Consider the following 27,914-nt stretch of genomic DNA (forward strand, 5'->3'; position numbering starts at 1 on the left):
GTGGTCGGGCCAAATCCAAGTTACCAATGGATATTTATTTGGGGAGGGGGAAAGGAAGCAGATGTACATACATATACATTCAGTCACGTATGTTTCCTCCCAGAAAAAAGGCCCCGTGAACATATATTACATGAGAAGGTCTCCGGATTATTATTATTATTATTATTTAAAAGCTGGAGTTGCGCCCCAAAGGGCTCACTGTAGAGGGCAAGCGGTGACGGGTCCTCGTCGGCCTCGGATGCAGCGAGCCGAGAAGATGGGGACACGTTTGGTGGCAGCCGCGTGACGACATCCCTTAAGACACCTGAAGAACATCGGACTCCATCTCGTCTCTCGCCCGGCGCGCGGGGCCAGCGTCCAAACCTCAAACCGGCTTCTGCGATCTCCTAAAACCGTGCTGGGATATTTAAGGCCAAATTTTTGGCCCCAGTCCTTCTTCCTTAGCCTCAAAAAAAAAAAAAATTAAAAAAAAAAAAAAAAATCTCATCGCTAGGCTGGAGAGTGGTTTTGTGATGTCCGGAGGTCCCGGGTGAGATCTCCTGGCGCCGGGAGATGCCAGGAGAAGGAGGAGGTGAAGCGGTGCCGTACTCGGTGATTGTATTAGCAAGGAGAAGACATGCACGGTAGCGATTTAGCGTTCCCGTCTCGCCACCTCCGCATCCCAACCCTGTTCTAAAATGAACAAGTCCTCGGTCCCGCTCCCTGCCGCGATGGCGGGATGCTCATCCCCAGCCCACCCGGCTCCCACCCTCTCCCTCGCTACTTGGGGGATATTATTCCGTGAAAGGCAAATTATTTTGCCCCGTGGCAGCTGGGCGAGGGCGCAGGGTCGCCTGCACGGCTGGACAAGGAAAGCGGCAGAGCTCGGCCTCGCCTCCAGCGTGGTGAAGCGTCTGGTTTCTCCCCAAAACGTGCTGGATGTCCCCGACTCGGTGGGGAGCGTGGTGGGGACGGGGTCCATGCCTGCAGGCACGGCCCTGGTGGGGACCGAGCGATGGCAGGAGGGTTTGGGCTGCCAGCTGGCCGCGGGGCAGCCGGGTACCGGCCCCGCTCTCCGAAAATGGGCCCCTGTCAGCCGTCCTTCCCCCCGGCCGGGGTTAACACCAGGGGTCCCGCTCCGCTCGCCCGCGGCAGAGGCTGTCGCTGCGCTGCCAGGCGCTGTCGATGAGGCTCTGAGCGTCTTCGCACTTCTTCTTGACGGCGGCGTCCAGAATGGCCTTGTGCAGGAGATCGACCTGAAACACACGCGGTGGGGTGGGCAGTCAGGAGAGGAACAAACTACAGCCACTTCCCTGCCTTATTGTAAAACCACCTCGAAAACAGCCGGGAAAGTCGCCTGTGTCATCAATACGGGCGATGGAGGGGGACGGGGCTGACCCAGGTTGCCCCCGACTCCTCCTGCCAGCCCCGGGCACTCATGGCTCACGTGCCAGGGGACTCGAGCTCTGAATCCCACATCCCGTGGTTATTCGGACACGGAGGAGCTTTGTGGCTCTCCTGCCGGTTGCGGGAAAGCTGGGTTCACCCTGCAGGGGACAATTCACCCACTCCTCCCTCGCAGGGTGCCGTCCCCATTCGCCCTTCCTCGCCGGAGGAAGGCCGTGACGCAGCCTCGCACGCTCACCTGGTAGATGTTCCTCCACGCGGCGTTCAGCGCCGAGAGGAACCTCTCCAGTTCTGTAGTGCAACTCAAGTAGAGGACCCAGGGGGGCAGGAACTGCTTGCTGTCCTGAGCAAACTCCTAAACACCAAGAGAGAGGCCGGGCGTTACCGCCGCGGTCCTTGCCCAGCCCCGGGCCGGCCGGTCCCGCAGCACCACGCTCACCAGGATACAGTACTCCTTGCCGGCCTCCGTGGAGACGGCGGTGATGTCCGTCAGCTCCGCGGTGCCCAGTGAGCGGAAGAAGCTTGTCTGGCAATCCTCGTGGCAGGTGAAAACCTTCTCATCCGTCAGCACGAGGCAGCAGGGGACGCAGGGCGTAGGGGCAACACCTTGGGGGATCACCTGCACGGGGCAGGGAAAGGGAGGGTTAAAATCTGGCATGAGGGAGCCCCATATCCGTGGGGTGCCCCATGGGGAAGCCCTCCCGGCTTGGGAGAAAACTGCCTGCTCCATCCCTGCTCCCTTCGGCAGCTCCGTGCCGGCTGGGCTGTGCCCCAGGCGAAGGAGGGGGTCAATGCACCCACGCGCGGGGGCCTGTCCCCAGCTCACCCCTTTGGAGACGGCCTGGCAGAAGTACTGCATCCAGTCCGCCATGTCTTCCTCGTTCTCGGCGCTCAGCTCCAGGGAGGGCCGGTCCGTCAGGATCACCTGGAAGGAGTGGGGCCGGTCGGTGGTGTTGGAGCGCCGGCATCCCCCGCACTGCTCGCCGCTGGGAGAGAGGGGGGAGGATGGAGATGAGCGGGACGGACCGGCCAGCGTGAGCCTGAAAACAGCCTCCGTCCGCCCTCCCCGCGCCGCGTGTCACCCCTTCCCCCCACAAGCACTCGTTTCCCATCTGTGACAGCCCCCGCCGTTGCTCCAAGGATGGGCTCTGTCTCTGCACGCCGCGGTGGAGCTGGAGTTGAGCACGGTGGGTTTGTGGAGGTCGCCCAGCGTGGCTCTTGGAGGGGTACGTCAGCCCTTCAGAGGCCAATTCCCCATCAAGGGGTGGGCTTGGCGTGCAAAAAGCAGGAGGAAACGAGCCCATCGCCAGCTACATGCACCGGAGCTGAAGCAAACGGGCATCTGTACCCGGCCAGGAGCAAGCAGGGAGTCCTGCAGCACGGACTAGACCGTGATTTGCCCCAACAGACCTCCCTGAACATCCCAAGGAGCTCCTGATGCCCAGATCCCCGCCGAGCCTGGGCGCCACATCCCCCCAGCCGCCTACCCCATGTTGATGGAGAGCAGAGGGGTGACGTCCGTGCGATCCGGGTACTGGTACAAGATCCCGTTGCTGCCGTTTGGGAAGATGAGAGAGGCGGTAACTGGAGTGAGCTCGGCTCCAGCAACTGTACAAACACCCTCTGCCTTCGGTCCCACAGCCGCTCCTGCCCTGCCCTCCACCCGCGCAGCGCCGTGGGGTTGCGTCCCCCTGCTGCTGAGCAGCCACAACTGGTGGCTTTAGCCTCCCAGGTGACAAGATTGGTCCTCTCCATCTCCCAAGCGGTTCCTGGGCAGCAAACTGGTCCCAGCACCTTCTCCGACAAGCCCTGGCTGACCCCAGTCCTGACCCACAGCCCCGGTGCCCACCTGAGCACCACGAAGCAGGTCTTCCACTGCTCCTTGCCCAGGTAGGAGGTCCCGGCCTTGTAGTGCAGGATGCCGTCCTTGGTGACCGCGTTCTCGGTGGAGCTGTAGCTACTGTTGGCAGGTCCCAGCGCCTCGTCCATGGGGTCTTCCCAGTGAACGAGGCCGTAGAAACGGACAACCACATCGCAGGCCTGCGAGAGTCAGGTGGAGAAGTCAACGGGAGGGAGTCTCCCGTCAGCCTCCACCACGTGGAGCGATGGCCGTGATACCCAAGCTCACCTCACACTTGGACTCCTGGGCCACGAACTTTGCGAGCGCCAGTTTCTCCATGGTGGCGTCCGTGAGGATACTGGGGTACGGGGGCTCCCGGCACCCTTTGATCATGGCTGACTTCAAGGAGACCAGGAAGAACCTGAGAGGGAGACAGAGATCTCTGATGAGGCCAGGGCAAACAGCCCCGCATCTCCTTCACGTGCTCTCATGCCGAAGCGAAGGGGCTTCCACACCAAAGGGTCTCAAAATCAACCTAGGGACCAAAGGCGATAGGGGTTGCGAAGTCTGAGCTCCAGGAAGGAGATGGGTGAGACTGGGAGATGGACACCTATCCCAACACAGATCCCAGTGTGACCATTCAGGCCCTAACGAGGTCACCTCCCTGAGCTGACAACACGCAGAAGGACCTGGGGACATGCCTTGAAACTCAAGACCTCGTTCCTACTCATCCCAAGTGACACAAAGGACACAGTCTGCATCGCCCAGTGCCTGCAGGTTTTAGCCGGTGGTATCCAACCAAACCCGCTCTGGTCGCAGGACTTTGTTGTCAAGGGCTGTCACCGGAGTTTCTTGCGTTGCCCATGTCACGTCAGGAGCGCAAGGTGCCGCCCAGAAGTCCCGCACCCCAGGAGGAAGGCACCACGGTTCGCCGCCTGGTCCCTGCTTACTCGGTGAGAGCCACGTCCGCGGTGTCGAGCAGGAACTGCTTCCTCCGATTGGTGCACACCAGCGTCACCGTCTGCTGATCCAGCCCAACCTGTGCCACATATGACCGGTTAAGGAAGCCAGGCGGGGGACGAGGGGCAGCGAAGCGGGGCTGAACCTGGCTTCTGGCCCCAGGGGAGAAGGTCAGCACTCGCTCTGCTGCCCATGTGAAGACATGAGCAAGCTGGGCCCCCGCGGAGGTGGCATTTGAGGGGGGATCGCTTCTAAGTTTCCCAATCTCAAAGATTCACTGGTCAAAACGTTCCCTGGGGAACGGAGCACCCCACAGAAACACCCCACCGGGATGCTCCTGACACCCCTGCGGCTGGAGAAGTGAGGACTGACGCCCCTGCTCGCCTCCTGCTTCCCCCAAGACATCTGACCCGACCCAGGCTGCACTCACCGAAATGTAATCCAGCTCGTTATAGGAAACGGCCTCCTCCACCATGTACGGCTTCTCCGCTGCCCCTGGCAGACACAAAGAGCTGCGTGAAGGGAAGGCAAAGGAGCCCAGCGCTGCGCAACAGCAGCGACGGACCTGCAAAACAAGCTGTGTCCCGGGCAAGCATGGAGCCACGGGGCACGTGTCCCATGGCTTCTCGGAGGACAAGTTAACCTCAGCTCCCTGCTGTGACTGCCACTGCTCCTGGGGACATGGCAGGACCTGGCAGGGAAGGTAGTCAGCTACAGTGCCCTAATTTATGGACAAGCCACATATCAAGCAAGCCTCCCTCCCTGCAGCCAAGCGCAGAGGCTATCGGGATGGGATACCTTTCCGGATCAGGTACACGTAGCAATCCGTCAGCAGGACGTAGATCAGCTGCAGGTTCCCCTCCATGTGCCCGGTGCTCATTCGGATCATCTGTGCGGAGAAAGAAGAGCTCTCAGCCCGCGGACGAGGCAGGCACAGAGCCGGTCCTTTGCGGGAGATTGATCGCGACCACCTTACCCTGAACAACTGTTCCTCGTTCTCCCGAAAGACGTGGATCATCAGGAGGAGGAGATGGTTGTTATCCACCCTGTGGAGAGAGACAGTACAGGATGGACATAGTCGTGGGCCTGGGTGAGTCCAGGAAGGGCATTCCCCTTCTTTATTGAACTTGTCCATGATTTGGGCGCCTGTTGGCCCCCCAAGACCTTCTCCTCCTTACCCCCTTGTGCCTCACCTTCATCCTGGAAAAGGATGGGCTTTGCCCCGCAAACCAAGGACAAAGGGTTAAGTGCCAGCTTGAGCTCAAGATTGTTTGGAAGATGCTCTCCCTGCTGAGCAAACCCAGCCTCACCTGAACTCGGAGGGATGGGTCAGCTCCGAAGGGCTGCCCTGACCTTCCTCCACGCCAGAGTCCTCGGCGCTGCTCAGGGAAGGGCTGGGCTGCTCCTTCTTCGGCTCGCGGGGAGCCTGGGGGTTGGCAGTTTCTGTCTGGCCAGCTTGGAGTTCGTCACTCGCCCCTCCAGACTCCTCTACTGCTCCAACTGCTTCTCCCTCTCTGCTTTCTTCTTCTTCAGGAGCCTCAGGGCTACCAGAAACATGTGGCGGTTGGCCAGGCCCTGGAGTGTCATGGTGGCCACCACCTGGTGCAGCAGCGTTTGGACTCTCGACGGTAAAACGGTAGAAGTCCATGGGGGCTGAAATCCCCTCACTAAAGTCGCCAGAGGACGATCCATCCGGGGTCTCCCCTGGCGTGCCAGTCCGAAAGGACTGCCCAGGGGGCTCGAGGGGGGCGTTCCAGCCGCTGGGGTCCAGCTGCCCGTTGAGCCTGTCCATCACCTTACGCAGCGGCTGCCCCACGCTCTCCATGGACGTGTCCTTCATCTCGGGGATGTGTAAAGCCAGCTGGCTGAGGGCAGAGCGCTCCCGACCCTCCTCCTGCCCGCCCGGGCTTGGCTCACCAGCTGGAGCAGCGGGACCATCGTCTCTCTGCGGGTCTTCTCTGTCACTCAGCCCGTTCACGCCGCTGTCTCCGCTGGCCTGCTGGGTCTCGGGCACTACGGGCGCAGGGGTGTTAACCGGCTCCTCGGGCTTCGCTTTCTTCTTCTTGCCTGTTTTCTTCTTCTTGGCTAACCTGCACGGTGAGAGACCAACAGGGGATGTCACTCATCTGTGCACGCTCAGACTTTTCCAAAATAGAGAGGGGTCCCATCCTTTCCCAACAACCCTCCTCTGCAATTTCCTCTATTGCAGAGAAATCCTTATATCAAGAACATCGCCACATAGAGCCCCCGTCTCCATGCCAGGTGTCACAGGAAAACCAGGGTATGGACACCGTTTCCTACTTATCCGAAAAAGAAAAGAGGCATCAGCTGCTGGATGCAGCATCTCGGGCTTCCTTTGGCTGTAAAGGGGATCACAAATGGATGCGGAGATAAAGTGACGTGGGAGAAATCCCTGCCTGAGAGCAAGATGCTGGGAAGGAAGAAGGTTTCAGAGGACGCGGGAATGCCGTGTCCCCGGCTGCCAGAAGAGGGAGGTGCAGGATGGAGCCCGCTCCAGCTGAACAGCACGCAGGGACGGTGGCTGCGGAAGTGTTCGGGCCTCCCATGACGCCCAGACTGCTGCCAGGTCACTCTTGGCGAGCATGGTGCTTCCCTTCCCGTGTGTCTGCCGGAGAGCAGGGAGCGACGTAACCTAGCTTCCCTGCACCTCCCAGGAAAAACAGGATGGGAGAGCAGAGCACAGGCCTGCTGGGCTGGTTTTGGGGTGCCCCCACCCTGGCTGTGAGCAGACAGAGCCTTGAGCTCTTCGTCTGGGTTGAAGGGCTCCGAGGGACCCCTGGGGATCTCCTCTGCAAGAGTCAAACACAGGCCAGCAGCTCTGCGGTAGCATCTCCCTCAACAGGTTTAGCCACCGCTCATTGACAAAGAGGAAGGATGGGAGAGAAGATCTGAGACCCGGAGCTGCTGCAAACCTGCCACCAGCTGGAGAAAGCCTAAAATAAAAGCCCAAAGCTTCCTCTGAACTCTCTGATACAGACCGTCAGGCAAAGGTGTTGACATCGAGCCAGCCTAGAGCTCTACAGACCCAAGGGACCAGCTCTGTTGACACCTACAGAGCATCAGTTGGGCATCTGGAGGTATAAAACCACTTTCTCGTGATTGTATAAAGGCTACACCACAAATGCTGTCTCTGTTGGGCTAGAAGGGTGGCACATCATCAGCCTCTGGTGACAGATGACATTCAGGGGCATGTTTCCAGGCCAGGCAGCTCTGTCCCTACCTGATGACCTCCAGCTCCGTGCAGCTCTCGGACTGGTCTGTTCCTTCAGGGGTGGCTTCTGCCTTCTCCTGCGAAGCTGTGTGCACCGGCGTGGTCTCGGTGGAGGATGGCGCATCAGCTTTCTCCTCATTGAAGGGGTTGTAGCGCTGCGTCGGGCTCTTCACAGAGGCCTTGCTGCCGTTGGCCTCTGAGGCGGTGGAGCGTGGGCAGCTGAGCGTGTCCGTGAGGTCTCCGTCTGCAAAGACAAGAAAGGAAAAGTGGGATTTACGTCGGCTCGGGCACCTGGATCGAATCAAATCAAGCAAAGCTGCGCGCTGGGGGCTCGGGGCGCTACACGGTCACCGTACTGCTCCCAATGACACCATCCCGGGCGCTGGCAGGGTGCCATCGGACCAGCTTAGCTTCAGAGATTGCTGCGGGCAGCAGGCTCTTTGCGAGGAGGGACAGAGAAGCCAGCGTGTGACCCGGCATCACTCGGCATTTTGCACCCGTTGCGATTTAGACAACACCTGGAAATAACAGCTTGGTCACCCAGGAGCTGGCGGGCGGCTGGATTAAGAAGTAGCGTCCTTGGGAAGGAACTTGAGGGGTCTTGTGGCCACGGTGCTCCTTAGCAAGGTGACAGCGAGCTAACGAGGCTGCTGCCCCCCATTGCTGCTTATTTCCCCTGTGATGGGGTCTTAGGAAGACGCTCGCTCGGGCAGCGATCCTTACGGAGCCGGCTGCTGTTCTCGGCTTGTGTGAGACACACACGGGGGGGCTGGAAGTGTGTGGAGGGGGGACACACACAGCATTCACTGGGGTCTGAGGACAGCAGGCTGCACAGACAGGTCGTAGCACAACCGGCTTGGCCCGTGTTAGTCTTCAGAGGGAAAAGGAGCAGCGGAGAAGGGCTACAGGAGTCATGCTCGGAGTTATCCGTCCACAAAGTCACGGTTAAAGGAAGGTTATCCGTGCCTTTCTCTTCTCCAGCACCCTTCATTTCCAAAGCCAGCTGGCAACCTCTTGCTCGGCAAGGAGATCCCTTCTGAAGGAAATCCCAGACTAATCGGGGGCGTAGGTTTTGAGTAGAAAAATGAAACCTCTTATAAAAGTCTAATAAAGGCAGTTTTGTGACGGCTGATTTCAAAACGCTGCTTTGCTCCGGCTGAAACGCCTGCCCTGCAGCGTGGAAGGTGCGAACTCTGACAGGGGAAGTAAATCGGGTAGATTTTTAATGTCTACATTAAAGGGAAAATAAAACATTTAAAAGCTATTTCAGCCCCAGGCTTCCAGCCTGCATCACCGAAATGAACGTCGCTTCTTATGCCTAAACCCTGCTGTGGTTCTGTTGAGACAAAACGAACTTTGTCCGAAGCACAGAATTTTAACCCCCAAATTCCCACTGAAAATGGGGAACTGCCTCAACTCTCTTTATCTCTCGCTTGGCGTACAGACAGCGAGGCATGCATCAGCAAGCTAACCTGGCGGGGGGTGAGGAGGAAAACTTTGCTAGGGCCGAGGTTTGCTCAGCACACGGTAACCCAGCCCGGAGCACCGCTGGATCAGCCGGGAGCCGTGCACGCCTCCCAAAACCAGAGGGATTCGCCCCCAGCGTCCCTTGGCTTCTCCCAGCCTGCACGTTAACACCCAGGGTTAAGTCGGTTCACGGGGCGTTGGGTTTGGAAACACGGTTTGTCCTCTCTGGGCGTGCACTCGGGCTCCAGGGGCAGGTTAAACCATCTCTGCGAGCATCGCTGCGCGTGGGGCAAGAAAGAAGATGAGAGGGAGCGTGTTAGAGCCGTAGAACCATCCACATGGAATTCAGGCAGAATTTCCCCAAATATTCAGGCGGTACCGGCCAAGGCAACTCAGACCCAAGGCTCCATCCAGCTTTTAGCTGCAAAGGACAGAGCGTGGGTGTATTTCCTCTAAAATGGGTATGCGCGCTTGACCGTAAAGGCCAGACATAGCCGACAAGTCGGTTTTAGAAGTGGTAAAATAAAATTCAAAAAAAGCATAGTGACTCAAATTGAGCAGAGCGATGTGCTGGATGTTGTGGCTTCAAGAGAGACGTTTTGACACAAGGAGAGCAGGATCCAAGGAAAACAAAACCTCCCAAATTAATCCCCGTGAAAAGGGCCCCAAATTAAAAGAACGCAGAATGAATTCAGCCGTTTTCCAGGGCTTTCCGGAAATCAATGGAGGTGGGTCGGTTTTTTGATCAGCACCCTCCGTGCTTTACCCCAAAGGGGAAATTTACAGCCTAGGGTCAGCTGGCACACCACGCTCATTTTGGACGGCCGCTGACCCCTGCCTGCCAGCTTCGCGGCAGGGGCGATTTTGCAGCTTTTCTTTTGTAACCTGGTACAAAGGCTCCTTTATCAACACGAGCCGTAACGTAGCGAGCAGCCCCAGAACCGCACTCGAAACTCCAGCCTCGTGTTTGCCACGCCGAGGGCTGGGGCAGACACGTCCAGAAGACACGGAGGCATCGTCAGAGGCAGGAAAACATCCCTCCGCTCCAGGATATACGTCCCTGCATACGCCAGGAGCTGGGGAAAGCTCTGCAAATGGTCTCACAAACGAGACACACAACCTCCCACCTCGGGGGATCTTTTCCACTCTTTTCTGCCTCTACCGAATTCCATCGAGATGGGGTGGTTGCTTGTTAAAGAAACGAACCGGGGAGCATGCAGCAAGCTTCACGTGGCAGCAATGCAGAGAGAAAAACAAAACGTTGCAACAGATGAGTATGTCCCACCTTCCCAGTCTCTGCTGGGCATGGTCTGCATTGCTGGAAAGACATCTCCAAAATCATAATCTACAAAAACGAGGGATAAAACTCAGGATTAGAAAAACAAGTAGTGGGGAGGGAGGGGAGGCGGGGGGCAGGGGAGAGCGTGAAGGGCGGATTTGGGGAGGGAGATGGGAAAGGACAGAAACAAAACAATCTTCCACTGGTATCTGAAACGCATGAGAAAATAGTTAGGGAACACGGATGCAAATGGAAACCAGCTGCACTAATGGTTGTTCCTGATGGATGTTTGCGTTATGGGAGCCACAACGGGACCAGCGAAGGATGAAGGCCCCACTATGGGAGCTGCCGGAAAGCTACACCAGAAGAACGGTTGCTGTCCTGTACCTACCAGGGATCCCCTTTGTGAATCAATTTAAGCGCTCTGTGCCTCAGTTTCCCCACTTCACACTTACCTCCCATACATACTGTGATGTTTGACTCATTAATGTTTGCAAAGCCAGGGGTCTGATGAAAAGGGAAAAACTTGTCCTCTGATCCTAAAATCCCCCGTTTCACCTACACTCCCAGGGTAGTGAGATGCTCCTGTTGAAATTAGGAGCAGTGAAATCATTATTGAAGATAAATTCCTCCACGCCAGAGGAACAGCGACAATGTCCGCCCTCCGGGGCTCCGAATCCTCCACCGTCCTGGTCCCGCAACAGGGCACGGCATTTCTACATCAGCACCCAACCCCTCTAAGCATGGGGAAACTGAGACACAGATCACAACCGCTGCCCGGACACACGGAACAGCCTGCGACAAATGCCAAAACCAAAATCTAGCTCCAAAATCTCCTGGATCTCTACTCCAAACCCTTCTTCTCTTCAGCATTAAGCTTCCATCCACCAGACGGGCCAACCCCAAGTGACACCCCTTGCCCAGTCAGCAGGGACAGGTAGGAGATGTGCTGGCACCAAGACACGTTCTGCTGAGCGAGGGACAGGAATACAGGGGTGCAGCATGCACCGAAACGGCTGCTTATGCAAACCTCCGGGGACAGAGGAGCTTCCTCCTGTGACTTTTATCGCTAGGCTGCTCGTGCTGTCTCCAACTTACCTGGGACGCTGGAGGTTTGGCGTAAGCAAGTGCCCGAAAGCAAACCCTTTCACGCTTCCAGCACAAGCGCAGATGTCGAGGGTGAGCCCCAAACAGTGCTGTGCTTCAAAGTCCTTTGCTAAAAAGACGCGAATTCACATCCCGGGCTGTTCCTTCTCAGTATCTTTAATGCCTGTGGTTTCTATCTTCCATATAAAAGGCAACTGGCAGACCCTTGTCTCAGAGGGAAACCCATCCGCACGCAGTCCTGAACTCACTGCATCCAATTAACAGCACACATCACCCCATCTATTCCAGAAATCCCCTGATCTCGTTTTGTTCAAAAAGGAACAGGGCCAACGTATTTTGGATTAGGAAGAGCAGCAGCAGAGCTGTTCCTTCGTGTGAGCATGTTTCGTGCAGCGTTAAGAGCTCCCTGCTCCAGCCCGACGCAGGTTAAGGGGGCAGGCAAAAGGCACGTGTCTTCTCGGTTCGTCAGGAACACCATCAGCCCTCTCTGATACGGGGGTGACTATGACAACTTATCAGGCTGCTCAAGTTAAGGTGCGTAAAGAGGTAAAAGCAGCACCTCTGAGACCACCTTCCCTCAGACTGCAGACATGGAGGAAAGACTCTGGAAACTATTCCCCACCACTTCCAGCGTATGCGGGGCTCTGGACCACAAAATAAGCAGTTAAAAAAGGTCCTCTGCAGCCCTGCGTACCTGCTCTGAACTGGAAGCCACGTCCAGATACAAACATGATTTTCACTCCACGGGGAGATTTCTCCAGTTCTTGATAAAACACCCCCCCAGGATGGAAACGTGGCCTGCGGTGACTAGAAGGGAAAGTCCTGCTCTCCCGGTCTGAGGCAAAGGGGGTGTCCACAGCTTAAATCCCTCACACCTCCCACGGCAAGACGGGACAGACTCACAGCCTAACTGCTGCGTCTCTCGCTTTGGTCTCTTCCAAACCATCATTTGCTACCTCATTTGGCGTCTCGTCTGGTCCAGCAGCTCAGCCGAAGGCGATGTGGGAGCACACAGCCCTGACCGCACCCCGTCTCCGAAAAACCACTGACCTTCACTGGACGGAGCGATGGCACTGTCGTCCCACTCCAGGTTGGTGGAGGTGACCGAGTTGAAGGAGTTGAGGGACAGGCTGTCCGAGCCGTGCACGGAGCTGGGCAGGCGGTCCTCAAAGTCTAGCAGGTACTGAGGTTTGTAGTAATCTGGCATGTACGGGGCCAGATCCAGGTAAGGAGCGTCCTGCAGAGAGGAGAGCGTGGGGTGAGTCAGGCTCTGAGTCGCCGCACGCAGTTATTAGCGCAGTCGAAACAATGGGGCTGTCCTTGAACACCCTCTGACTGTCCATTTCTGCCGCCCTTCAGAGGAAATCCGGCGGCTCCGCTGCGACACCAAGGGTTAGTCAGTGGCTTTGTGTTTACCTGGAGGGCCACCAGCGTTTCGTACCACGCTTGCAGAGCTCAACTCCTTTAGCCCCATCAATCTGCCTCACCGCTGGCTTCCCCGCACCTGCCCCGTTCCTCTTCGGAACACTGCAGGGGAATAACTGAACAACAGGAATAAATCCCATTGCTGGATCTCCAAAGATCCCAGCCTAGAGCCTTTCCTAAAAGTGGCAGCTTCACATTTTCAGCTGAAGACCAACAAGAAGGTACACCCTGAACCAAACGGTGGGACCTCTGACGCCCAGGACTCGTCCTGCTCCACATACCCGCGCTCCCAGAGCCAAGAGAAGCAGATAAAACATTCACCAGATCCAAGTCGAAGCGGATGAACTCCAGCCCGGACACCAGCGTTAAGAACAAGGTCAGATGATCGTGACTGCAAACCAGGGCGTTCCTGCAGCACGGATAAAACAGGAGAGCTTTAGAGATGTGGGAAAGAGAAGAGCGAGCTACGAGCACCCCGCTGTTTTCTTGGTGTCTATGAGCTGCCACATAGAAGCTTCAGAGCTCTGAGCCTGCTTTTTTCCTCTTCCTGAGAGCAACGGCAGAGCTTAAGGGCAGATATATGTGGCTCAGAGCAGTCGGGCATCCACCATGTGCTGTCCCCGAACCGAGCTACAGCCAGATTTCCAGGTGTTCACCGGAGCTGGGTGCCTGGACAAGAGCTCAGCAGCTTCTTGGAAAACAAGGAAGAATAAAAAGGCTACACCTGGGACTGGGAGTAACAGCAGTAAACTGTGAGAGATGCATAAAAGCGCTGTTATACAGGGTAGTGTGTCCACATATCGGATCTTTAAAATAATCACGCAAAACCTACAAGGAAAGGTCAGATCCTGATCAACTGCTTGGTCCCCACTGGCAAATTAGGGCTTGCTTCCGACACGAAGGGATGCCAACCAGTGCCCAAACGAGAACGAGCTGGGATACTCACTTGACATAGTACTTGTGCAACAGGCTTAGGTTCTCCTGGAACAGCCTCAAATAACTCTCCAAGGAGTTTTCGTTGAGGGCTAAGTACAGCCATGCCCGGCCTGAAAAGAAAGCAGCAAAGAGATTTATCTGTGGGGAAACAACTGAGAAGTGAAGCAAGCCTGGAAATCACTCACAAATCACTTAAAACATGTCAGATTGTTCGTTCACATTCATATCATTTCAGGGGAGCAACTGACCGCTGGGGAAATCTGTGGGGAAAAATGTCAGCGAGAGATGAAGGGGCAGATTCCTGATTCCGAGTGGGAATAAGAATAAGAGACTGGATCAGAGCCAGTTGAGAAGCAGACACGCAACTGCGTCTCTCCAGCGAGATGGGAGCCCTGCTGGCATTTCCAGCAGGGATCAGGAGACCGGAGAGACAGAGGGAGAATCGCTCTAAATCAGCGCAGGTGCAATTTGAGATATTACACAAATTGTGGTGCAGAGAGAGGTGATGGTGGAGTCTGCGCTCAGCTTCGCTCTCACCGGTACGGGGCTTGGGAGATGAAGGGTGTTGGGATAATCAGGCAGAGAGGAGGTCTTTGGGCACCGTCCTGCATCAAAAGCGGTCTCGATGGTCCCAAACATCCGCTACGGACAACTCGCAGCAGGGGAGAAGCAGCATTGGGCAAACGACAGCTACAGTGAGATGCTCTGGGGCGAGAGGTGATGCCTCCCATCTGCCAGAAACCCTTCCCGGAGCACAACCCAGCAGATCGCTTTGGTTTCACGGCAGCAGGAGCAGGGCTGTGCCTTTGACCCAACACCCGATCCCGAGAGACGGTGCAATTATTTCTAGAGCCTTCACGCAGTTACGGCAGCACTTCCAGCTCCCTGGCCTGAGGAAAGCAAGCCGTAGTCGGCGGGGAGCTGCCCGCTGGCTCCCTCGGTCTGCCTGTACCCCCAGCCCTCGAACACGCAGCCAGCACAACCTGCCTGGGCCTCCTGCCAGCTGTCCCCAAACTGAGGTTTGCCCTCGGGGCCGGGGCAGCGTCTGCGAATACTCACTGCGTCCCAAGTTGGTGGCCACGTGTTGAAGCACTTCTATCTGTTTGATGGCTTCCCGGCGGGTGAAGTGAACGACCAGCACCCAGTAGCCTGAGGAAAGATCTTGCAGGCTGGAAGAAGAAAGAAGTCCCGAGAAAGATTAAGCAAGGGCTTCGTCACCTCCATCCCAATTACAGCCTAAATGGCCTCTCCGTGCTGAGGCTACAGCAAAGCATGGTGAAAAGCAGCCCAGCAGCCCAGAAGCAGGTTCCACACTTACCCATAGAGCAGAGCATGGTCCAGATGTTCGCAGAGCCGCTGCAGAACCTTGTCGTGGTTTCTGATGGCCGGCGTCTCGTCTTCACAGGCGGCAAAGTAGCTCTGCAGCTGCAAAAAGAAGAGGTGGGGTGGCTGAAATGCCCTTCTACAGCCCACTGAGAAGACAGATGGAGATACTGACACTCACAGCCAGCGTTAAATAGCTTTTTTTTAATCTCTCAGATTGCTAAACCTCGATGCACGTTACTTATGGGGTGTAGCAATTGGTTTTAAGAGTACCCTAAAGGCAATAACTCACAGGGAGAACCTCACCCACAAAGATCCGTGCACTTTTCAGAGACACGCCAGCAGCGTGGCCGCAGCTGCAGAACCAACTTCCCTGTTTGCTGAGCGGGCGGGCTGGGCTGCACAGCCTCCTCCTTGACAGCCAACGCTACAGCGGGGTTTTCGTGGCCCCTCTGCAGCAGTGCAGCCATCGCAAAGCGGTTCAGAATAGAAATAAATCAGAGTTCTGGGCTCTGTTTCTGGCTCTGCCATGGACCTCCTCCTCGGTCCTCGCCTCCTCGGTCACCGGGTCTTGCCCTGGGAAACGCTGGCTGGGGAGAGATGTTGCTTCCAGGTATAAAAGATGCTCTGAGCCCAGGAGTCTCGTTCGTGCAAGCACACACGCTCTGTGCTAAATCTGTGCAAAATCTCAGGGCAGTTTCAGCATCCCGGGAAGAGACAGAGGTTTTCTTGTTACGGGCGGCTCCAGTAACCGCCGCGATGCTGGGTATTGATGCCGGGCAGCTGAGAGCTGCCCCAGACTTTCAAACACAGGCTGGTACGGATGGCCTGGCCGCACAGCAGCGGGGACTCGGAGGGTGCAGAGGGCAGCGCAGATACGGACGGAGGCAGCGCAGATACGGACGGAGGCAGCGCAGATACGGACGGAGGCACGTGCATATAGGACAAAGGCAGCTCAATTAATCCCAAGTCGTTTGCCTCTGCTGGGGTGAGGCTACATAGCTACGATGCATCACGTCTTGGAGTTGCCGCTCTCTCTCGAAAACAGGACAGTTTGACTCATCCTTGGTTAACCCGTTCACAGCTGCAAAGTTAACTCTGAAGTCAGCGCTGGCCCCGTACTCTGCTGACAACAGCCCTTGCATGCTCGACACAGCGGAAATTGCTTTTCTGCTTCTGCAAAACCTGCTAGAAATCCTAGAAATCCCCTTAGACCCAAATCCTCTATCCCTTCCCAGCTGACCCACCGGCCTCCTCCTGCCCCTGGAGCTTACAGCTCTATTTAGGTCCCCGTCTCACACATGCTTGGCATTCAGGCAGGGAGATTACTCACCCAGGGTGTAATCTCAGCTGAATATGTCACATTTATTTGCTCTGGCTGGCGACAAGCGAGCACGGTTCCTCTGAGCCACCACACATCACCCGGCCATACATTATTTCGGTGACACGATACGTCTCGACCAAACCTCACCGCTTAGACAGTAGATTTAAAAAACAAAAACTAGATGGCATTGCGCTTGTCCAGTCTGACCTGTCCCCCGAAACTGGTTTCTCCTCCCGAAGCGCCTTTAGAAAATTATCCAGTCTGGATGTAAAAGTTATCAAGGAGGACAGAGAACCTCATGGCCCCTGCGGAACTGCTCCCAACAACCCTCTTAAAAATATGAATATATCTAGCTCCAACACCCCCCTGGCTTGAAGACCTTGACTCTCGCTGGAGCTCTTAGGTAAGATGGGAGAGCCAGGCGTGTTCCTGCATGGAGCAGGTCCCAGCCCTCACATGGGAAAGAACTGCTGAGCCCAAAGAACCGCCGCCAAATTCCCTCATCTGATCGCAAAGCGCAGCTCAGCCTTGTCCCTGTCCCATCTAGTCGAGAAGGCAAATCCCCTGGGGAAGGAAATACGCAATAACGCTTCGTCTGCAGAGCCACCCGCGGGTGCTCCAGCGACGCACAGACTTTTTCACAACACCCAGGTGAGATCCAAAGCATTTCAGCTCAGCAGTTTTACCCATTTTTGGGAGGAAGCCGAGCCAGAAGATTTACACTATTAACAGGCAGCCCAGGCCCAAGCAGGGAGGAGAACGCCCTAAAATCCCACCATTCAGGAAATATTTCAGGAGCTACCTGCAGCCAGTGTTTTAAGCTCACTCCTGCAGCAAGGACACAAGAGGAAGAAACAAAATCAGAATTTAGAGCCGTATCCCTCAAAGGATGGATAGACAGCCAGGGGCGATGCTCTCCAAGAGCTGTCTGGAACTCACTAAAATATCCTATTTGGGGGAAACTGAGGCAGGAAGCAAAGCCATACGGGACATGAACCAGGATTTGAAGGCAGAAATTCCCAGTTTGTCCCAACCAGGCTGTTGCCTCTGCAGAGATCTGGGGTACCCTGATCTGGGGTACCCTCTGCGGAGATCTGGGGTACCCGGGGGTTCTGTCCTGGGTGTTTCTGCAGGCTCTGTGCTGGCTGGAGGAAAACGCAGCTGCAGGGGACAGCTAGGGGAAAACAAAAATAACCAGGCCCTACATCAGCTTACCGCTAAAAACAAAGAGTCACTCAGCCAGCTCTGCGCACACAGCTCGGGGAGGTCATCTTGGAGGGAACTTGGAGCCTGTCTGTGTCACCGGCTGGAAGAATTCCCCATGACAGAGAGACTCCAAGCCCGGGCAGCGAAAGAGATGAGCAAATAGAAGCATTTCCTCTTTTTTCTTTCCTTCCTTCTCCAAAAATAAGTTAGATCTTTGTTACAGCCTTTCCTGCAGCCAGTTCACAGCTCCCAGCGCTCTCCGCTGCTACACGGACCGACCTGCTCCCATCATCAGAGGATGCAAACCGTTAGCAAACAGCGGTTGTTTCATCTCAACATCTCCGAGCATTGAGAAGCACCAGGGAATTTCTGAAAAACAGATTTCTATTCCCTGGAAAAGCCTCATCTTCCCCCCCCCACGGAGGGATCTAGGTTTTGAAGGGCTCATTCTGCATTATATAAAGGATTGGTGTTATTTTTCGCTGCTCTGCGAGGAGAACGCAGCCTCCTGCCCCGCACTAACCAGTTACCCCTGCATTTCACCCCCTTCCTGCGGAGGCTGCTGGAAAACCCAGCCCCATAGCGATGTCCAGAGCAAACCTACCCCAAAAAGCTCAAGTCTGACCCTCTGCAATGTCAAGAGCCAGGGGACGAGCTGGTGTGGCTGTGCCTTGCTCAGAGCCACGAGGGTCATGCCAGCGCCGTGCACGTGGGATGCCGCGAGCGGGAAACAGGCGCTCAGCAGTTCTGGATTTGGATTCGGGCGCCCCGAGTCGCAGTTTAGGAGCTGTCGGTCACAGGGCAGCGCACTGACGGCCTGCTCCTACCCGGCAGGGACAAAGATGTGCCGCTACATTCCCCGGATCATAGAATTGCCAAGGTTGGAAGGGGCTTTTCAGATCATCGAGTCCAACCATCAGCCTAACTCTGACAAAAAAACACCGCTAACCTGTGTCCCTCAGCACCACGTCTGCGCGGCTTTTAAATCCCTCCAGGGATGGATATTCCACCACTGCCCTGGGCAGCCTCTTCCGATGCTTGACGGCCCTTTCAGCGTAAAAATTTTTCCTAATATCCATCCCAAACCTCCCCTGGCACAACTGGAGACCATTTCCTCTTGTCCCCTCGCCTGTTCCTTGGGAGAAGAGCCCGACCCCCCCGGCTACCCCCTCCTTTCAGGGAGTTCTAGAGAGCAAGAAGGTCTCCCCTCAGCCTCCTCTTCTCCAGGCTGAACACCCCCAGCTCCCTCAGCCGCTCCTCACCAGACTTGTGCTCCAGACCCCTCACCAGCTCCCTCGCCCTTCTCTGGACCCGCTCCAGCACCTCAGTGTCTGTCTTGTCATGAGGGGCCCAAAACTGGACACAGCCCTCGCGATGGGGCCTCGCCAGTGCCCAGTACAGGGGGAAATTGTGCTGTGTCAAAGGATGGTGCTCTTTCCAGCATCCCTCCAAAATAAACACGGCCGACAGCATACTGCCCTGAGCAAAGGACGCACACGGCTTGCTGGAGCACAAGCAGCCCCAAAAATTTGGCCAGGCTAATCCCTGCCGAGCTACCACGCATCCAGGGAGGAAACAAGCCAGAACGAGCCTCGGGATCTCCTGGGTGGAGTCATCCCTACGGCGAGGGTGACAAAAGGCTTGCAAAAGCCGATGGGGAGGCGTTTTCGGCTTGGGAAGAGGAGTGAAGACACAACACGGAGGAAAGGTACGACGAAATAGCTTTCCCAGCTGGGGAACAAAATCCAGTTGCATCATTTCCCAAAGGCCCGCTGGCCTGCTCCGAGATCCACCTACAGAAACCAAAATTCCTACGGATTTTCAGGTAGGAATTGTGGTTTCTGTAGGAAACCACAAGCATCTTAGGGCAGAGGCACAGACCACAGATGGTCCCAGCACCCGACCCTGATCGTGCAGGACAGGCAGGAGTGATGTGGCACTGCCCTGGAAAAATGGCGCTTATTTGGAGTGTTTACTTCTCTCCTGTAAGTTGCTATAAAACGCAAATGAATAATTTGAAACCAACCTCTCCCTAATCAAGGCGTCGCAGACGGACCTGTTTGGGAGGTGGTGACTGAACTTTATGAAGCATTCGCAAAGCAGCTCCCTGACATATCTGGGCAGCGAGCCGGGCTGGAGCTAGGGAAAAATCAGGAAGGAGGAAAGCAATAAGGTTAAAAAGCATTAACTGAATGCGACATTGGTCATCTCTGGGTTTTCTGGAGAGATGCTCGTCTCCTGTGCTCCAAAACCAGAAGGAAGTGTTGAAGGCTGGACTCACATGGGGCACGGTGAACGCCTCGAGCCCTGAACCGGGGCTATTTATAGACATTCTTGTGGCCAAAATAAGCGCCGTCAGCATGCAGAAGGCATCCCCGCCATTCACCGAGACCACTCTGCAGCCCCGACTGCGTCTGAGCACCGGTGTTGCGACACCGTGGGACAAAACCCGCTTCGGTGAACTGGTTACAAGAGCCCAAACACTCGAGGCTGGTGAGTTAAATGCACTTGAGAAGAAAGCAGAGCAGAAGGGCGTTTGTCCAAAGGGAACAGCGAGCTGGTTTGCACGGGGGGAACACGGGGTTTGCGCTCCGAACAATCACACCTCGTCCCCATTGAGGAGGAGGGGGGTTTAATTGCCGTTTATCAATCACAAGTTGAATTTTTTTTTTTTTTTTTTTTTGCAGTGATACACCACACCCCCCTCTGGCACGCACGAGAAAGGATATTCCTTGCACAATTTCATAGCCTACTAATTGCACCAGTTCTCAATGAGCGTGAAGCTCTCCAGGCTCATTTGCAGAGCTCCTGTGTTGCAAGAGATGCCAAAAAACAATTGGGCAGGCGTGCTTTAAAGTCCACTCTCCAAACCTAATCATTCTTGAGGCTCTCCTTTGAAATCTCTCCAGTATTTCTACAACCTTATTGAAATATTGAAATACAGACTCCGGACCCGTTCACGGCTGGCCACAACCCAACCGAGTCTCCATCTCCTCTCCGTAAATCTGGCCCACAGATGTTTCACTAGCAGCTTTCCAGCATTGAGTTCATTTCCCTTGTTCTGCTTGGTATTTCCCTGGCAGGACGAACACGGCAAAAGAAAAGCAGAGATCCCAGTTGGGCACCCTTTGGATTCCTCTGGTTCCCTAACCACGGTGCTCACTGCACGGGAAAGGCGAGAGGCGCTTCGAAACCCGCTTTCCCACCCAAAGCACATGGACTGTGAGTGGTTTTCCCCAGCTGCAGGAATGCAAAACAGCAGCAGTGCCACAAAGCAGCAAGTGGACAGTCAAAACATAACAGAAACTGCAGAAGCCTTTCTTCTGCCTCCATTCCTCTCCTCTCTCCATCTTCCCCAGCGGCTGGAAAGACCTTCTCCAAGCTACCAAGCAGGTGGCTTTCTTTGAGGGCAGTATTTTGTGAGCCATCCAGGCAGGCAGCTGGAGACACAAATCCTTTGCTAGACTCAAAACCCTTCCCAAGCCTGATGCCAGCACTTGCTTTTCCACCACCCTGCACGACTGGACAAGGATGGTGGCACGTTACCTACCGGACTGCACAGCCAGAATAACCCTCTGCAGCAAGAGCAAACCCACACGGTTTCCTGTGACTGTAGCTTGCAAAGCTGTCTAACAACGCGATTAAAAAAAAATGCCGATTAGGAAGCCAGCTCAGGGCCTTGGCACTCAGTCTGGGGCTGCACCTGGAGCTGAGCACCCTCAGGAGCAAGCCTGCAGCTCCAGGGAGCACCAAAAAAGGGTGGCAGGTGACCGAACTTGTCCCATACAGACGACGACAGCTCAATCCCAAGGGAAGAGGCAACGGGAAGGGACAGGATAGACACATAAGAACTAGCAAGTAGCACTCTCATACCTGCTTAGGGGAGTACAGGCGTTCGACAGCAAATGGATAAAAAGAAGGAGAAGGCTGCCTGGAAAACTCCTAGTCTTCCATACCACCCATAAAAGCAGGCTGAGTTTCAAGGCAGGAGTCTTATTCTCTCTTATATGCTTGTACAACACAAAGCCCTGAACCTTCAGCTCTAGCAGGATGTTTTGGAGGTTGCACACACGATCTGACTCAACATTTCTTACAACAAACTTCCAAACCAGCACCAGCCTCAGTGCCCAGCTTCCCATCCCGGACTCGGTACACCTTGCCTGGATGTTGTGGCTTTCCCCGATGAAATACATCGGCACTCTCAGAGCATCGGCAGGTTGAAAGCACCACAAATGATGTTGGAGCAGCCTGGAGAGAAATGGAGCATGTTTGTGATGTGCAGAGACAGGAGCCTGAAACAGGTGAAGCTGAAACCCACGGCAAAGATGCTCCGTGGCTGGAAACGCAGAGCTCTGAAGCATTTGCAATCCAGGGCCAACAAGGCTGTCACCTCCTGGGACACGTAGACTTGTCAGCTCCCATGCCCTGAAGGCTTTTCCAGGGCTTTCCTTCATTATTTCCAAGCAGCAAACCTTGCAGGAGGCTGGTCGTATGTGTGGCTCAGCCAAGGACAGGATTTTTCCCAGTGGTGACACCTTGCAAGTCGCAGGGACCATCCCATTCCTCTGTCACGGCGCACAGAGCGCACGGAGCAGGGGATGGGCACAGAGCTGGCTGCCGTGGGACAGGATCCCTGCGCTCACTGAAGGCAGATGGAAAAGTCACACGCTTGGCACAAGAGGAAAAAAACCACAGATTTGACGGGAAGGAAAAAAAAAAAACCCAAACAAGTCTGGTTGGTAAACACGCCAAAACAAGCGAGCGCAGGGTGCTCGTGCCCTGCAAGTCTCGGTAACGGCGCTGCTCTCCCAGAGAGCTGCTGCTTACTCACACACCGGCTTCGAATCCCTCCCCGTCGACCACGTCCTCTGGCCTGCAGTTATTTGTGCATCTCGTCTTGGACCAGGATATCAGAAGGAGGGAAAGCTGGAATCACTCAACAGGCAGCGAAATTGTGCAATCGGAGGGAGAGAGGTTCGGAGGCACTGCTTCAGCCCCTTGTACAAAATGCGCTGCTGCAATTCAGCCCCCTAAACCAACTGCCCTCCCAGGGAAATGCTTTGCGTTAGTGGCTGGAGAACAAACAGGGGGTTTTTCTCCCCAAAAGGCTACTGTAGCCTTGTCTAGCAGCAGATCCAGAGCTGGTTTTGAGAAACACCTCTTCTGGGTATGAGAGACAACGTCAGGTTAGGTACCCACAGAACACAATCCCTTTGCAACTGCAGTCGACGAACCTCGAATCATTGCCAGACCTGTGTCAGGATGCGGCATTAGGAATTTCAAAAGAGATAAACCTTGACATACTCAAGTAACCCGAGCAATACACTGCTGCGCGCTCAGCAGAACGACAAATGGCTTTGCTTGCTTGCCAAACAGCGGCAAAGCCCTTAGAGGACCACCAAAATACGCAGCGTTGGAGCTGCCAGAGTTTGTAGACTTCTTAAAAGCACCTGAGCCAACCCTTGCATCTTCACAGCCGACTTACAAGCTCCACGAGATTGCTGCTAGCTCCAGCCACGGGCTTCTGGTGGTCCTGTTGTCTGGTGGCTGGCAACCCCGGTACACACGGCAAAGGGGCAGGCCAGGACGGCCAACGGGAGCGATGTCGATCCCTGCTGCGTGCTCCCCACGCCAACAGCAGATGTGGCCTGGAGCAAACATGAGCGAGAGGAAATACCCTGGGAAGAGATAAAACCCTCTGTGGTCTTAGAGCCAGCGAGGTGCCCCTCAACAGGAATCGGAAAGCAAGTTGCCATTTGGCTGTTTTCACATCTCCAGAATTGCTACCTCTGTGTCACGACAGCTGGGCTAAATAAATCCACCCAGACGGAGATAAGCACGCTCTCTCCATGATTTGAAAAGGGATGCTCCGCTCCAGCGCTACCTGCTTCTCTCCAGGACGTGGGGGCATCAACCCACCCCCAGATCTACCCTCCCTCGCCGTGCAGGAGAAGCAGAGATGTCGCAAGGCAGAGCTCAGGGAGCCCGGGGGACTGCAAAGGTATTTCACTGGTAGAGGGCTGAAAATCAGATCCGGAGACAGGCAGAAAAGGCACAGCATTAATTCACTGTGGGGAAAGTGGAAACCTTCCCAAAGTCACGCTTAAAGGGAGCAGAGCCAGGGCTTTTGGCAAGAACTCCTGCAACATCAGCAAAAAAACCATTGCTCCACCTGATTGACATGCACCGAGGACCAGCTGCTCTAGAGTTCATGGGAATTTGTGTCCTTCAAAGCCAGTAGGAAAGCCTAAAACATAAAGAAGAGTCCCAAAATCTTGGATTCTGATCTCTTTTCTGATTTTAAGTTTAGCACCTGGCATTGCCAAAACCGAGCACTGTTCAAGGACTTTGCATTTTCATCACCTAATCACGAGCAGGACAGCAATCAATCTCTCCTTAACCCACCGCCATGTCCAGGAGGGCACGGAAATCCAACAAGAGAACACAAATCATCTATGCTACCAGCTTCGGTGTGGTCCAGGTCACCTGGGATAGCTTTTAGCTACCAGGAGATGGTTGGCCAAGGATAGATATGAAGCTGTTGGCATTTCTAGCGTGCTTAACCCGGCAAGGGTTCAACGGGGAGGCACCAGGAGGCAGCAGCTCTCACCCCACTGCTGCCACGCACAGTCATAGCTCCTACAAGACAACAAGCACTGGAGTGAACGAGGGTCTGCACCCCGCTGGGAAAGGCTGCGCAGAAAGCGGTGAACGCACACCGAGCCGTAACGTGCCCATCTCCAGCCTTCTGCCTCAATAAAGCCCTAATTCTTTAAAAACAAACAAACAAAAAAAAAAAAGGGTTAGGCATCAATTTGCACAGTAATTTGTGCTGGAGCACAGCCCTGTTAGCAGAAAACAGGCTGAGGGACTGCTGGAAGGGAAAGGGGAAAAGAAACAGTCAGAAGACAGATGCAACGAGCTCCACAGCATCACACCATCACACTGTCCACGTAACCAGAGCAGAAAGCATCGCCCTCGGAATGAACTTATATCTCCCAGGGAGGAAAAGCTGTAGATGGGAAATCAACGCCATGCTCCCAGCTCCCTTGGATGTGTGCTGGGATCGAAGCAGGGACCCAACTTGCTACTGCTGAGCTCTCCCAACCTCTCCCGAAGCCACCAGCCTCTTGACACCTCTCCAGCTGCAGGGGACAATTTATTGGGTGTCTAAATCAGATGTTCTGCCTCTCTCTCTGCAGCTGAGGCCCGATCTCACAGCTCCGCAGTCAGCTCAGCAAAGCTACCGCTGATCTCTGAGATATGGGCAAAGGACGCGAACGGTCCAGATCTTGTCACTCGGGTATCACACAGAGAAACCCACGGGTTTGTCATTACCCTCTCCGAGCAGGTTTGCATCCCTGCCTTTTCTAGCTGTGCTCCATCTCTCATATATTTCTAGGAAAATAAGAGAGAAACAGTCCCATTCACTCAGGCTTGAGGGATTCGCTTGGCATGAAAGCAGTTGGTTTTTTGGGTTTTTTTTTTTGCTGTTGATTTGCACAGAGTTTACTCACTGCTTGTGCTCTGACACACACACACAGAGACACACCCCCTCAAAACTCAGAAGCACCCTGGAGAAACTGAAGTCACAGCCAGGCAAAGTCACAGCCAGAGGTCTCCGTGGCACAAACCCTGCCCAGGGCTGTGCTGCTCCTCGCTGCCTTCCCCACCTGAGGCAGAGGGAAGCTGACAAGCACCCTGATGGTTCTCCCCAGGCCGCTCGGTGAAAATAAGGCATTTTTTTCTGCTGCTGCTACTTAAAGCCTGACATTGTACCCAGGTACCCCAGCCTTCCGCGGTGGTTTGTCCCAGTTTACCCAGTCTCAAGGCGGGGTTTAGTCCTGGCTGTCTTCTAAAATAACATCTGACTTGCAGCGTACGGACTGCCGAGAGTCCGAACCCATCTTTGGGTCTGAAGCTGAGGAAAGAAAACCAACCGATCATCATCTGGCCGAAAAGTGGTGTGGAGAGGTGTCCACATCGCTACAAACACATCCAAACCCTCCGCTCCACAACTCAAACCTGCCACGATGGCGAAAGTAAGGAGCGAGCAACCTACACAGCTAGGAAGCTTTTCAAATCAGAGGCGAGATACTTGGAAAACTTCTCCGCACCCCATGACACAATTCCAGCGACGAGGAATTACTCAAGAGGGACCCAGAGGTGGGGAGCAGAGGATGAACGAGAGCAGGATTTCCCAGCGCACAGCCAGGGTGTGGGAAGGGTGTACCTGCTCCGCTAACCTACTACCTTACTCTTCCCACCAACGCAGTGAAAAAGAGAAATATCAGGGACTTGAGGGATGAAGTCAGACAGGGAAGCGCCAGGAAAAATTAGTGGCTCCACAGCTGAAAGGGAGCGACATCCCTGAGAAAGGAGAACTGCATTCCGGAGGTAAAAAGCGGGGATGTGCCAGCGCTGGACTTTCACCATGCAGTTGAGTTTGGTTTCGCTGGGATGGTATCAATAAGTCCATCACCCTGGAGTTTCTCGGAGGTTCCTACATTGCCCCGAGCTTTCCTGCTCTGAGCAAAACAGGAAAGCAAAAGGGGCAGGATTGAAAATTCCCAAAATCCCTCTTTGACGCTGGACCAAGACAGGAGCTGGCAGAGGTCAAAGCAGAGGTGCTTTGTCAGAGCTGTAGCTGAGGAGCCCTGGTCAAGTGCAATAATAATTAAAATAGCCACCATGTTGATTTTATAGCATTTCCAACTGGGATCGTCCAAGGATTTCCTAAATGCAAATAAATTACGTCCAACGAATCCTGTGTGGTAAGTAGTATATCCTCATACATATGGGGAAACTGAGGCAGTAGCGCTGCAGAGCGTTGTAACAGAGCTTGGAGCAGCCTGAACATCCACCGATTTCCAGGTAAGTAAACGACTATCCTTTTAATTTTTAGAGGACAGAAAGGTAAGAGATCAGAGGGCAGGATCACCTGTGGAAGCAAAAAGAAAGGCTGGGAGAGGTTTGTGCATCCATCCTATATCCCAGGGGCGACGTCAAGCCATCCATTCCTTAACAGTGCTGGGAATTCACTTGTGACGGTCTTCGTAAGACAAGTTTTCATGGATGAATCTGTGTCAGGACACATTGCAGACCACAGGAAAACTTCTATTCCGTAAGGCAGCAGAAACCAAGTAACTGGAGAAACGTCAACAAGTCTGGAAAGCCTCCTTTCCCCCAAACTTGGGATGAAAACTGGACCAAGACTCCCTTTACCTCCTCAAACAGAGCTTGAGTTCTTTCTCAAACACGGCTGGAGCTCCCACGGGAACCAGGCAGCCCAACCCAAAATTTCCAGCAGGTCTTTACAGCTCACTCCTGTGACCAAACAGACTCCAGTGTCCTGGTCCCCTTTGTGCCAGCATGCAGATGCTCCCCACCAAAGGGATGGGCTTTAAGAAACGCTCTCACCGTCAGCAGATGCCAAGGGGCAGGAGAAATGAGGGGCAAGCAGAAGGACAAGGTGAGAGACAAGGTATGGCGGTACACATCTTCAGAGCCCTTGTTCTGAGGGCTCAGACCAGGGCACCGCCAACCCGCGGCGTGTGCCTGCCTGGAGGGAGGACCTCTCCAAAGAGGGTTTCCGGCTGGACTCGTCCAGACCCCCCCCATACAGCCCCAGGAAAAGGGATCCCCCCAGGATCCCCCAGTCCTGCCTGCGGGAAAAGGAAACCCTTCAAAAAGCGGGAACCCCAGAGGGGAAGCCAAGTATATCCCAACCAGCAGAGACGGAGGTTCCTGGGGGTGACCCCAGCAGTGTCCCTTTGGCAGGGTGGGCCAGGGGGTGACCCCACACCCCCAGGGGTGCCTCTGGGGTGTCCCGTGGCACCAGCAACAAGGATGCCTCCAACCTCACAGCACAGGGGGTCCCTAGGGACACCCCCAAACCTGCACAGAGGAATCCCTAAAGGCATCCCCTACCTCTGGCAGAGGGGATGGCAGAGTGTCCTTGACCCCACACTCCTGTCCCAAAGAGTCCCCCAGTGTCCCCAAGGTGCTCCCAGCCCCCTACCTTGGGGAGAGGGGCGCATCCCTAGGGCCTGTCCCTCAGCCCCACGTCTGGTGGTCGTGTGTGTCTTGGGGGTCTCCAGGAGTGTCCCCCAGCCAGAGGACAGTCCCCAGGGACACCCCAAGGCTGTCCTAGGGCTGTCCCCAGCCCCACGGCCCCGGCACAGGGGGGTCCCCAGCCCCACACTCAGCCGGAGCTGAGGACGTGGTAGTCTCCAGGGCCACCCCAGCCCCACACCGGGCCCCCCGCCGCCCACCTTCTTGACGGAGAGGGAGATGTTCTCCAGGATGCGGTCCTTCACCTCCGCCGGCTCCATGGTGGCGCCGCCGCCGCCCGCCGCTGCCGCTGCCGCCGCCGCCCGCCGCCGCGCCCGCCCGGCGGAGGCCGAGTGCCGGCCCGTCCGCCGGGCCC

At 55.4% G+C, this 27,914-nt stretch overlaps 1 protein-coding gene across 2 annotated transcripts; it reads right to left on the reverse strand.

Moving 5' to 3' along the window:
* Window positions 1-14: 14 nt before the first annotated feature.
* Window positions 15-27,899, reverse strand: PLEKHM2 (pleckstrin homology and RUN domain containing M2). Of its 2 annotated transcripts, XM_054222480.1 has the most exons (20): window positions 27,760-27,899; window positions 14,951-15,057; window positions 14,692-14,801; window positions 13,643-13,742; window positions 13,018-13,105; window positions 12,322-12,508; window positions 10,171-10,230; window positions 7,428-7,662; window positions 5,497-6,276; window positions 5,163-5,232; window positions 4,985-5,075; window positions 4,617-4,681; window positions 4,177-4,265; window positions 3,515-3,647; window positions 3,236-3,426; window positions 2,874-2,939; window positions 2,213-2,372; window positions 1,826-2,005; window positions 1,625-1,741; window positions 15-1,235 (listed from the first exon to the last, which is right to left on the reverse strand). In XM_054222480.1, exons 1-20 carry the CDS (start codon window positions 27,817-27,819, stop codon window positions 1,098-1,100), a joined length of 3,027 nt encoding a protein of 1,008 aa, XP_054078455.1. In that variant the 5' UTR covers window positions 27,820-27,899; the 3' UTR covers window positions 15-1,097. The 2 variants fall into 2 exon arrangements, with proteins under 2 accessions (XP_054078455.1, XP_054078454.1); XM_054222479.1 differs by lacking the exon at window positions 10,171-10,230 and having other exon boundaries at window positions 27,760-27,877.
* Between the last annotated feature and the right edge of the window lie 15 nt (window positions 27,900-27,914).

The sequence above is a fragment of the Rissa tridactyla genome, chromosome 16 (genome assembly GCF_028500815.1).
Source record: "Rissa tridactyla isolate bRisTri1 chromosome 16, bRisTri1.patW.cur.20221130, whole genome shotgun sequence".
NCBI classification, from domain to species: Eukaryota; Metazoa; Chordata; class Aves; order Charadriiformes; family Laridae; genus Rissa; species Rissa tridactyla.